The sequence below is a fragment of the Myotis yumanensis genome, unplaced genomic scaffold (genome assembly GCF_028538775.1).
Source record: "Myotis yumanensis isolate MYYU_CA2020_CCGP unplaced genomic scaffold, mMyoYum1.0.hap1 SCAF_5, whole genome shotgun sequence".
In the NCBI taxonomy this organism is placed as follows: Eukaryota; Metazoa; Chordata; class Mammalia; order Chiroptera; family Vespertilionidae; genus Myotis; species Myotis yumanensis.
In genome coordinates, this window is record NW_027223756.1 from 8,769,235 (window position 1) to 8,781,399 (window position 12,165).

At 44.2% G+C, this 12,165-nt stretch overlaps 1 protein-coding gene across 10 annotated transcripts in view; it reads right to left on the minus strand.

Annotated features, from left to right (window-relative positions):
• The window catches only part of TENM2 (teneurin transmembrane protein 2), a 1,191,402-nt gene that overhangs the window by 343,649 nt on the left and 835,588 nt on the right, over positions 1-12,165 (minus strand). For 8 of the 10 annotated variants that reach the window (XM_070414453.1, XM_070414452.1, XM_070414451.1 and 5 more), the window contains one exon: positions 5,257-5,466. The exons of the other annotated variants lie outside the window; for them this stretch is intronic. In XM_070414453.1, the coding sequence (XP_070270554.1) occupies positions 5,257-5,466 (210 nt within the window). The remainder of the gene's footprint in view (positions 1-5,256; positions 5,467-12,165) is intronic. 10 annotated transcript variants of the gene reach the window in all.

The window sequence follows — 12,165 nt, forward strand, 5'->3', positions numbered from 1 at the left end:
TGTAGTGAAATGACGTTCTGCTGCTTTGCATGACACTGTAGGGCTCAGTTTTGTCCACGGCCCAGAGGGTGGAGTGAAATCTATACTGTCAGGACGAGGTTTTTCCAAACCTTCTTGTTTACAGATGAACTACAAAGTTCTAACATATCTCAGACAGACCCAGTTCAAATATAGGTATATTGCACATATTTTCAAAAATAAGTATATTCCCCCAAGCTGAGATGCGATCTGTCCCCTTCCCCACCATTATGCATTTTTTCCCCATCATACATAATAGAATCAGGAAATTAAGAAAATAAAGGCCGTTATGAAAGACATTAGCTAATTCCTTCATTTACTAAATACTTATTGAGCACCTACTATGGCCTGACACCAGGAATCTTGCCGGGGTCTCCGCATGTTGGATGAAGCTGAGAGGAGAAAGGAAAGCCTAGAAGGCAGACTGTGAGGTCCAGTGCAGCTCACGAGGGGAGTGGGATAAGCAGCCTCACAATGCACAATGACTTTAAGAAAATGAGCTGGCATTATGAGCAGGGTACAACCATCGATGTGCGCAATAATTGCTGTGAGCTATTTAGGAAATTCTAAATTAAATTACAGTGGGCACAATCTGCTTAAGAGGCAAGAAAACTTACAACATGTTAGAGGAAAAATTCTTCCCCAAAGCTCACTAATGTAAGGGGAAGAAGTTTCATTAATAAAACAATTCTGTGCCCCCCCCCCCCCCCTCCCGCCCTTCTTTCTCATTCAAACCCAGCCCATGGCTGGTGGGAAGGGCCCAGGAGTGAATTTGTCCAGGAGCCACACTTCAGTTTTCATGAAAGGATATCAATGTGAACCTCTCTGTGGCTGTCAAGACAAATTTGTAACACAGAACATTTGCTTTGGCTAATTCCCCTAAACATTTAGTTATGAGCAATGATATTAAAGCTTTAGTGTCTAAGGGACAAGCAGTTTCCATGGTCCTTTATAGAGCGAACGTTTATGTATGGATCAAGTTTTGTCCTTGGGCTGTGTTTTTGGACATTTGTGGAATTTTTTGAAACTGCAAATGCTTTCTATGGCATATGTGGAGGGAGGTTATAAGAATGTCAGCAGGGAATTCTTCAGCACATGCATGATAGCAGGTCACGGGAATTCGGCCTCTTGGAAGCAACTTCTTTCCAGTCTTGCTATGAGGATTGACAGAATTTCCCCGAAGCAGATGGTGTGTGTTGATCTCATGAATGTTGTGCATATTGTTCCTTCTCTGTTTCCCTTTTTGCTTTGGTTTCTAGGAAGCTCAAGTATTTTTGTTGGTCTTAAATAATGGAACAGGACTTTACATACAAGAGTTTATGTTTTCCTCTCTATAATTTCCTTTACCCTTATTGTCTAACTAGAGGCCTGGTGCGTGCACTGGTAGGGTCTCTTGGCCTGGCCTGCGAGGAGCGGGCTGAAACCAGCAATCCGAAATCCTCGAGGGGTCCCGGAGTGCAAGAGGGCACTCTGCAAAGTTGCTGTCGCTCTGTGTGCTGTGTGTTGAGGGTCTGCCCCCTGGTGGTCAGTGCTCATCATAGCTACCAGCCAGTCGGCCGGTCGGCTGGTCGCTTGGGCTTTTATATATAAAGATATAGATTATAATTTCTAGTTTTTAAAAAAATTGTCATAAGCTTTCACAAATTATGGGGGACATATAAGAAAAGGGAAGGAAAAAAAGGGATGGATGAGTTAATAAATGAAGCTCTTTTGCTTTATGATGCCAGGTAACCAAGATAATCATTAAATGATCTAGCCAGTTGAATTCTTGGGCCACTCTAGGCAACCCCAAACTTGCTGGTTTGGATGTACAAGTTTCATTTAGAATTGAACCAAGACATTGGCTTTTAAGAAAGGGCCCGGGCACCTTTAATGTGCTCAGTTATACTTGGAGGCTTTGCAGCTGGGAGGGCTCCCCCGTCACAGAGGACCGAGTGGGAGGGCCCTGTCTGACAGGTATCCGGTGACATTTCTTCCCTATGTCTGATGCTACTAATGAGTGTTCTAAACCCCTTCATTCAGACTTTTAAGAAAACGGAAAACGCAACCTTTTATGAGAGGGAGGTAAGCCAATGCTTTTGATTACAGTGTGGCTGCCCGTATATTTTCTGCCTCATACGCTCATAGCAAAGTGCAGACCCCATTCCCGTTTGAAAGGCAGTCTCATCATGCTTGCATCTGCAGGGCCCTCCATTACGCTGCCACTCGGATTCAGATTTTCTTTCCAGATGAGTTATTTCATAGGGTTTGAAATTATGCCGCTATAACATAAGAAACAACTCTGGAGCTAATCTGGCCTGGCAGAAGGCTGGACACAGGACGAGCCACCTGCCAGAGCTTAGCTTTGGGGGAAGAGGATGCTGGAGGGAAGGGAGGTGCCACTCTTCTAAGCATCTCACTAGGGTCCCTGGGTATCAGCTTGATTGGCACAGAATGAGGGTTACAGTGATTTGGCTCCAAAGGTGCCAAGGTTTTAGTACCATCCACTAAAGAATGTGCTGCACTCATAGAAAATAATGACACAGAGCCATAAAGGTAAAGCACTGCTGTTGCTTCGAGGGGCTTTTCATGTTGTCCAAAGCATTTTAGTTGTGCAGTTTATGTCTGGTTGTCTCTTTAGAACAAAGGGTCTTCGGGCAGGAAATGTGTGCAGTGACTACCCTACTGATGGCCTTCGCTAATGCCAAGCAATAACAGCAACCATTGAGGACAGCAGGGAATCATGGCTTACGGTCATGCCTGGGCTGATTGTGTTGGAAGGGGTTTTATTTCACCTGAGAAAGAGATGGAGACCAAACTGATACCAGGGCTTCAGAACACAAGGTCCCTGCCAAGGGACTAACTTAAACAACTCTGTGTAATTAACCAGCTAAACGTAATACAGCCAATCACATGGTTGCTCTGTTGGTGCTATGACGCCCTCAAAACAATCCAGTCCCTTTCACATCCAATTCAATTCTGAATGCCCAGGCCCAGCTCTGCACTTTGCATTGTCTGTGTCAAACTCTATTTTCAATCCTTTATGTCAAATTTAAATTCATGGCAACTGCATTCAGATCTTGATAGAATCCTCAATTTGCCCTGGACCCTAAATCCATTCCGTAAGACACACGCATGCACTTGCATGCGCCCACACACACGCACACATGTGAGCACACACATATTTGAACTTGATTTGCACTCACTTTGGTTAAGCCAGAGTTCTCAGATAAGTATCCACTGCAAACAAGGGTATTGCACAATTGGGTCTTTATCTCTTATGTGAAGAAATCATATCAGCTCAGCTCTTGTTTGGGGTGAAAATGGACCCTCAAGTTTTCTGTGGTATTTTGCCCTGTTAAGGAAGCTTGAATCGCTATCAATCTTAAGTGAGCTGGACAAATTGGAGCAAGGGATGAAAAATGGATGATATGTTTGACTCTGAACACATAGATCCATTGTGTCCACCCAAATGAGGTTTCGATTAGGCATAAAGCCAACAAGAATACCCTATCCACAACTTACATTCTGATACAATGTCCAAAAGAAAAGTCACTCATGGCCTCATCACTAAGAAAACACACTAGATGGCTCTGAGATATGAACTGACCTCTCATGGAAATCATCTTTGCTTGTGTACTTATAAATGCATGAAAGAATATAGTTTTTAAAAGCTCATCTTCTCCCTAATAATTGTCTGTTTTTAAAAAGCTATCAGCAGGTGCACCTCATTTCGAAAGCCTCTTGTCCTTCTGAATACAACATTCATCATGATTGCATCATATGAAATAAAAAGCAGCAAAACATAAGTGAGAATCGTTCAATTAAATGCAACATAATCTCAGCAGCAACAACAAAAAAAGGGTTCTGTAGCTAAAACCAGGTTCTGATAAAAGAAGAAAAGGGAATATATTTCTGCATATTTTTAATTACATAGAATTTCCTCAAACATGATTTTTTATAATATATTCCATTAAGTTAACATCATATTTGAAGAAAGAGCATTTTCCGATTTCATTTGAAGCCTGATTTTGAGCAATTACAGTGTCATTGTTCTGCAGTAGAAAGGTTGAATTCATTTACTGCATGGTTATGCTAGTTATGATTGATGTCTCTTCTCCAAATGATAAACCAATCACCCCAATGATGTAATGTCATTTTAAGAGTGCCATAATCACATTTCTCTCAAACTAGAAGCTCTGATAAGTTCTAATAAAGATTTATGATAGATTAAAGGCCTTCATAATATCAACAATGGATTGCCCGTTTGATGAGAGATTTGATTAGGTAATTTTTTGGGGGAAAGAACAATATGAGTTTACTAAATATATCAGGCCTGGCTTTGAAGAAGGGCACGGGCCATGATAAGTAGCAGTCCATCATTCCATCTCCAGAATGAATCATCGTAAATGTAGTCATGAGGTCCTATCTAATTGTAGAGGCTGAGGCCAGTAGTGGCGTACAATCGTGGATGGAGCCCAAACACAATCTCATCCAGGAACATTCTTGGCATGGAAGCTCGGTCCTGCCTTGGACAGGATATGTTAATGGACACCATGAGTGGCCAGTTCAGAAGATAATTCCAAAGCCTTTGAGTCAGGAGCAATTAATTCCAACAGTTGCCTTGCCTTAGGCCATGGGGACTTAAACCTAGGCACTGTCCGCTCTTAGGTTCATATATTTTGTGAACACATCACCAACAGGAGAAATCAAAATAAGGCATAATTACTGCTGGGCCCGGAGCAATTGTACCTAAGATTTAGAGGTTGGAGCTGAGGCAGTAGCCACAAAATCATCAAAAGTGAGGCAGAACCCTGGGACCTGTGAATGTGAAAACCACAGTAAGAACTAAGAGTAAGAGGCAGTGTTTATCCATCAGAAACAAGAGATCAGACATGCACACAATTGGGCACGTGAGGGTGTCCAGGGTGCTTGGCTCTGACCAGAATCACAGTAAAACAAAATTCAACATTCCACTGTCTCTCTGACTATTCCCTTTGAGACCTGCATGCTTCTAGCTGCAGCAGTGGGCAAATTCCTTTCACCAAAGGACGCCCAAGCCCTGTTGAGACCAGCAAAGCCTTATTTGTGACCTTCAACGAATGTATACTGGAACCATAATGTCACGACAAATGTATTTCCCCTCGGATGCGCCCCACACCACCTTCTCCCCAGCCCTTGTTTCCAAGTTGCCATTTTGCTGGAGATGCAACGCGACCACGCACACAACAGCGCACATTCAGACCACAGTTTCCTTACCACTGCTGGAGGCTTGCTGGGGCCCTGAGCATGCTCTGAGCAGGTATGAATTGGGGGAGAATTCCTCATCAGGGTTGGTGTCCATGATTTGATGGGAGGTGTTGCTGTCTAGCAATGGCATCTGGCAGCTAACGGGTGGAGGATTATGGGAGCTAGGCAGCTGAGCAGATGGGAGGAGGCTAGACGAAGATGTAGGTGGAATGGGACGACCTGGGAAAGAGGACAGAGGGGTCAAAGGTCAGCAATGAATGTCCAGAGAAAGTTACATTGAAACCACCTTACAATAAAAATATCTAAAAGAAAGGAAGAAAGACAATGCTCCAGATGTATTATTTCAAGTGGTTAGATGTTTCTCCACAGGTCTAAATTCATACTACACGTAGTTGCATGTTTCAGAAAGCCAGTGTGAGCAGAAATATCCACTTACATGGCTGATGTGGAATCCATCTGGAAAACGTCCAGTTCTTTCCATCTCCCCTGCTGCCGTCCTAATGTAGACGGCATCATCTCTACCCAACAGTCTCTTTGCTGGTCTACCTGCTTCTCCTCTGTCCCCATCCCTTCTCCACAGCAGCAGAACATGGTAGAAATAGATATCAGGTCATATCGCTCGCCTGCTGAGCGCTCCCCCATTGCATGCAGAGAGAAGTCCAGATCCTGGATGATCATCTCCGTGTCATGCCTACTCTGGCACCAGCTGCCTCTAACTCCACTCTGATGGTGGCCTTACCACTCCGCATGTGGCCCCTTGTTTGCTAGCCACAGCGCTGTCTCTCGCTGCTTGAACGTGCCACATCATTCCACCTTCGAAGCCTTTACCCCTCCTGTGCCCTCAACATGGAACATTCTCCCCGACTCGCCGCCTCATATTCACAATCCTGCTTCTTCTCTTCGTTCAAGCCTTCCCTGTTTGTCTTCTTGAAAACAGCCCATCTGTCTGCTCGATCCTATTAGCCTGTTTAAATATGTTCATAGCCCTTACCACTATCTGAAGGTGGACCTCTGTGTATTTTATTTGCTCCTGTGTCTGCAGTGTCTTCCTAGCGTATTGCACCTCTTGAATGGATGAACAAATAAATAAGGGAGACTAAAGCCAAGTCCATGAGATTGGGTTAGATGTGGGAGAGAGGTGGGAAGGGGAACACATTTGCATCCCGAAGAACTGGCCAAGGACCCACTCTCTGCACCATGAGGGTTGTTTTGACACCACAGGGAATTCCTACAAAGAGAAGCACGGAGAGGAGCAGTGAGCCTCATAGAAGGTGGGCAATGACGTGGAGCTTCTCTGGAATCAAGAAGTTCTCCCACTCGGAAGGCTGCAGCAACCTCTCAGCACAGGGCAGGGAGCTCCTGGCAGCCCGGTGCCCAGTGAGGATAAATGCCATGTGCACTCTCACCCGAGTCACCCGCACATCTTGGGGTCCCTGACAGTGCTTGCCTGCTGGCTTGTTCATTTGAAAAAAGCTCAGAAAAATGAGCCCGGAGCAGCATCCCTAAAGCCAGGCGTGCAGAGAGAAGGGTAAGGTGTTGAGAAAGCAAACTCCTCAAGATGCAGGTCTCAGTTTCAACTCGGGTAATAAGTGCAGAAGAAATGTTTTCCTGCGTTTTAGATGTACTATGTATGTGGGAACATTTTCAGGCACCTCAAATGGATGTTAATGTCATTGTCTTTACAATTCCATTTCCTGTTCAATTCCTGATGGCATTAAGTGTTACTCATAGACCAGTATGTTTCAATGAAATGTAGGAGTGTCCCTTGCCCTCTGAGATACCGAGGACACAAGAATAAGCAAGGCATCCGCCCTGCCCCGAGAGAGCTCCCAGTCTAGTGGGGAAGGCGACAGGTGACTATTCCACTTCAGGACGTGATAAAGAGCAGGACCTAAGGACATTGTGCTGTAGGGGCGGAGATAGGGACAGTGGGTCCAGCCTGGCCAGGAAGAGGTAGGTGTGAGAGTCCCGCAAAGACTCCTGGAAAAGGTGGGGCCCAAGCAAACTTTGTAAGAGGAGGAAAGGGACTTCCGGTGAGAGGAAACCAGTGAACACCAGCACAGAGGCATCAAACCACTGGCCTATCACCCTTTTGAGGTGGGAGGAGTGTAAGAAAGAGACAGGAGATGGGAATACTCCTAAAGCTTAAATGTTAAGGGTTCCTGCCCAACAACACGACTGAAGAAGAATCACCCCTGAAATGCATCCATAGGTAAATGGAGTTTCATTTGAAAAACTCAGTTCATTCATAACTGCTTGGGAGCCATGTGAGGCATGCTACTCATCCCTGATGATCTGGCAAAGATGGACTGAACACATCCAAGTTTCATCAGAATCGGTGCTCACATTTAATCCATACCTTCTCCCTTAGATTTCCCTGGAATTACCATCATTATTATGACTATCTTCATTCCTAATGTGTGTGTGTGTGTGTGTGTTTTACAAAGACTATGTGCCACTCACTGCACTAGCCACTTTACACAAGTTATGTTATTTAATTCTCAAACCAATTATATGAGGTTAGAGTGATGATAATCCCTATTTTATTGATGGGGAAACCGAGGCACAAAGCAGTGAGACTGCACAGCTATTAAGTGACAAGGGCCCAGGAGTCAAACTCGGGTTTGTCTTTTCCCAAATGCATTCCTTACCCACTCTGCAGGGTGTGCCCCACAGCAGGGTGACAGGAAGGGAAGGTGACATACAAGGAGGGGGGTGATTGATAAGCAATCAATCCAGGTTCCCATCTCCCAATCCCAAGGCACTTTCAAGATTTCATAGAAGAAACATTTCTTTGAATAACCATTTATAGCCACTTTCAGCTGGCAGAGTCCAAAGCCTTTCTCATAATTTTGTTATCAAGTTCAAAGCGGCTCCTTCATAGCAATGTTACTCTCCCCCTCGCCAAGGCTCCCAGACACAGCGGCGTCCTGACCGGACACTGTGAAGTGAGGCTCTGGTGGGGACAGATTTTAACTCAGTCAATAGGCTTTAGAGTTTGCATCTGAGGTGTATCTGAGGATGGCTGGGAGCCAATTTTGAAATTCCTTGGAGTGACTGAGGTGGAACTGAAGTCCAAGTACAATTTTCCAGGAGCCTGATAGGACGGTTGCTACAAAATTGTTCTTTACATGAACTTTTTGAAATTTTGTTCAGCATGAATTCATTGCATATACTACAGACAGAACTGCTTTTTAATTTAGACAAAGACAGACAATGGAAGAGCAGTCCCAACATAATAAAAGGATTGGGGTTACTTGGGTGCGTTAAAACACACATCACAAAACTGTCCGATTCCCATTACTTTAACTCCATGCTTTGGTGGCTCCCTCAACTCTGCTTGCCGGCACCTGCCTTTGCTTGGGAAATGTCTCAGCCCCTGGATCTGTCCCCCAATCAGATTGCATGCTGTTCTCTATTTGCTATGTCATTTGCTAATTTTGCTCACTTAGGCTACATTTCCTCCCTCCCCCGCTCCTCCCCCTGACTATTCTAACAGACAGAGACCATCTGTACAGACACCAACAGGTTCCAAGGTGCAGGGGAAAAAGCCGAAACTTCTACAGGCTCACTTTATGGACCATGATTTCTTACTAAAATACCTCGTGTGCAATGGACAGGTAACCAGGGATCATGCGCTTACCTGCTTCCTACTTTATAGACTACAGAGACCCCTGGCCCCCAAATTATTTTTGAAGTTCCATTTTGAAAGGGCATAGAGTCCCTTGCAAATATATAAAACACTGGGGACTTAATTGATTTATTAAAAAGCAAGAGAAAGCATGAGAAGGCAGCAATATGTCACTCATTAAACTCATATGGTCTTGTGTATGTGTGGGTGTGTGTGTGTTTTCCAAGATCCCCATGTAAATCAAAGTCTAATTAGCTGTGTGAATGGATTCCCCGTGACCTTAAAAATGAGGACTGAGTCAATATTTTCCCTAATTTATCTGTTTCCAAATGAATACAATGTTGTGGTAGTTTCAACCCGTGCAAGTGTTCTGATGAAAATACCTATAGTCAGACACAGCAGTTGCGTGCTAACTGATGGATTGGTAGTGGCTGTTGGGAATGCTGTGTTGAGAAGGATTCTGAAGATGCCCAGGGTTCGGTGGGAAGCAGTGCCATCATCACTTAGGAAGCATGTGGATCAGGAATGGGTGAAAGGTAGCAGATGCACTGAGCCCCTCTGCCAGCCAAGTTGCAGGCTCCATCCATCATCTGCCACAGCTCTACCTGGGACCTTGGTCCTACACCATCTGTGGAGGACATCACATTGCTCTCACCTACGTTGTCTCAATTACAACACCATTTTTCTCCTTAAACTGATTTGGATCTAGGTTTAGTTTTTCTACCCAAGATTAAAGGGCTCCAATCTCCTCTCCATCCTCAGAGCAGTAGATATTATCCATGAAATTGCTGCTCTGCCCCTAATTTATGACAGAAGGCATGTTGCTAATCAAGTCCCCCAGTTCACTGAAAACCATGGTTCCTTTTTCATCCCAAAGATTAATGGAGAGCATATATTAAAATGCTCTGTGTAGACGATGCTAACTGATTTCTGTAGTAGCAGGGGTGTCAGGTTATTTGGTGAAATAGAGACGTGATCAAGAGATAGTTTAAAAAACCCAAATAACTCAAAACAAAACAAAACAAACAAATGCCAAAACCCAAATAAAAACCAGTAACAGGAATAATTAATGGTAAGTCCAGTGACCTCATTACCACCTATATATGTAATCTTGCTTTGAGCTGAGAATTCAGCTAAGATTTCACATGTACTTTTCTCATTTAACATTTACAGCTATGAATGGTTCATTCAACTATTTCCCGCATTAGACACAAGCGATTGAGAAAAAATGAATGAGATGTGAACCCCAAATTCATTGCTCCTCTTCTGGAACGCACCACAGAGATAATCCTGGGGGGAGGGGAGAATGACCCAGGAGCTCATCCAGAAACAGCCACAGTGACTGCCCCACAGAACAAGGGATTTGTAAAGAGAGGAAGCAATTCTTGAGTCAAGAACTGGAAATCTTTCTTGACTTCATAAGTTCAAAGACTTAATAAAAAGATGGCTTTTGTGTGGCTGAGTATTACAAAAAGGACAGTAGTAACATAGGCAAAATAGTTGGCTAGAGGATTTAAATATTTTCCCTAATGAATTGTTCCAATACTTGCTGTTTATTCAGATGTCCGAGTAAATTATCCACTTACCCCCATGTGCTTGGGGGTTTGTGAAGCCACTATGTTTTTTGTTGTTGTTAATCCTCACCCGAGGATATTTTTCCATTGATTTTTAGATAAAGTGGAAGGAGGGAGGGAAGAGAGGGCAGGGGGAAGTGAGAAGGGAGAGAGAAAAAGAGGTTGGCAACTTGCTTCCCCTCCCTGGGCCTCTCTGATAATTAACACTGACTTCACGTTGTGTGAAAGACTGGAGGTAATATATGTAAGGTCCTAAGAACTGTGTTTGACACACAGTGGCTACAAGGGACCCAGAGGGAGCTAATGAGACTTGCAGTTTGTTGGTTCCAGTTGGTTCACAAGCACCAATATTTCAATACATGAACCAATTTATTCTCTACCCTACCCTAATTTTTTTTTCTTTAAGCCAGCTTGAGTTGGTACTTGCCACTTAGAACCAAAATCATCCTGCTTATAACTGGCCACCGAGCCCAAGTGAGGAATGACTTGGCCAATGCCATACAATTACTGAATAGAAAAAGAAATGGAAATAGATTCCAGGTCTTCTGCCTCCAGAATTACGAATTTTCAGGTTTTATAAGTTGACTTCTTCCATGTTAATTCATGAGAACTCAAACCCGTGGGGTCCCAGAGAACTCATGTACGGTAGGAGATACCTGGTCCACTTATATGAATATTGTGGGCATTACAGAGTGGGGGAGAGATGCAGGCAGATGGCCATCTACTTGCCACCAGTCAAGCAGGCAACACAGCAGCTGTCTGTCCTCAGTGTGGAAGGGAAACTCGACCAACTCCTGGCTGGTGCTGGGCCTTACATGGGCCACATTAATCTTGGGGAAGGATGAGAGGGACTCAACTTCTTACCTACGGCTTACATTTTAAAAATAGAACAGAGGCAGTAGTTTCAACTATAATTGTAGAATACAGAATGACCTTAATGAACAGAGATTCTTAAATTAAAATAGAGACTGCCCAACCAGTGTTTCTCAGTGGCTGAGAGTCGACCCATGCACCAAGAGGTCACTGGTTTGATTCCCAGTCAGGCCTTGATCAACGAGTCTTTCATCATGGATGTTTCTATCTCCCTCTCCCTCTCCCTTTCCCCTCCCTCTCCCTCTCCCTCCCCCTCCCCTCCCCCTCCCCTCCCCTCCCCTCCCCCTCCCTCTCCCCTCCCCCTCCTTCTCCTTCTCCCTCTCCTTTTCTTCCTCCCTAAAAACAATAAAAACATACTTAAACAATTAAAATATAGACCTATGTTATATAGATATTTAGAGTTTATATTGATATCATATGCATATTTATATTCCCTGTAGCAAGCTGCTTATATTTAGTGCTGATGTTAGCCTAGATCAGTCATTCTTAACAGCGGGCAATTTTGCTCCTGAGGGGACATTTGCCAATGTCTGGAGACATCTCGGTTGTCACATTTGTGAGTGTGTGGGGTGACACTACTGGCCTCTAGTGGGTAGAGGCCAGTGATGCTGCTAAATGCCTCACAATGCAAAGAGTCTCCCACAGCAAAGAATTTCAGCCCCAAATGTCACCATGCAGAGGCTGAGAAACCCTGCCCGCACGTGTGACGGTTTTAGATTAGTATACTTTGTGTTATCTGGTCAATTTTTAAGTAGCTCTTTTTTTCCAATTGATAAGAATTGGGCAGGTATTAGAAGTGAAAATTCTGACTCAGCCAGCTCTTCTCCCCCCCCCCCCCCC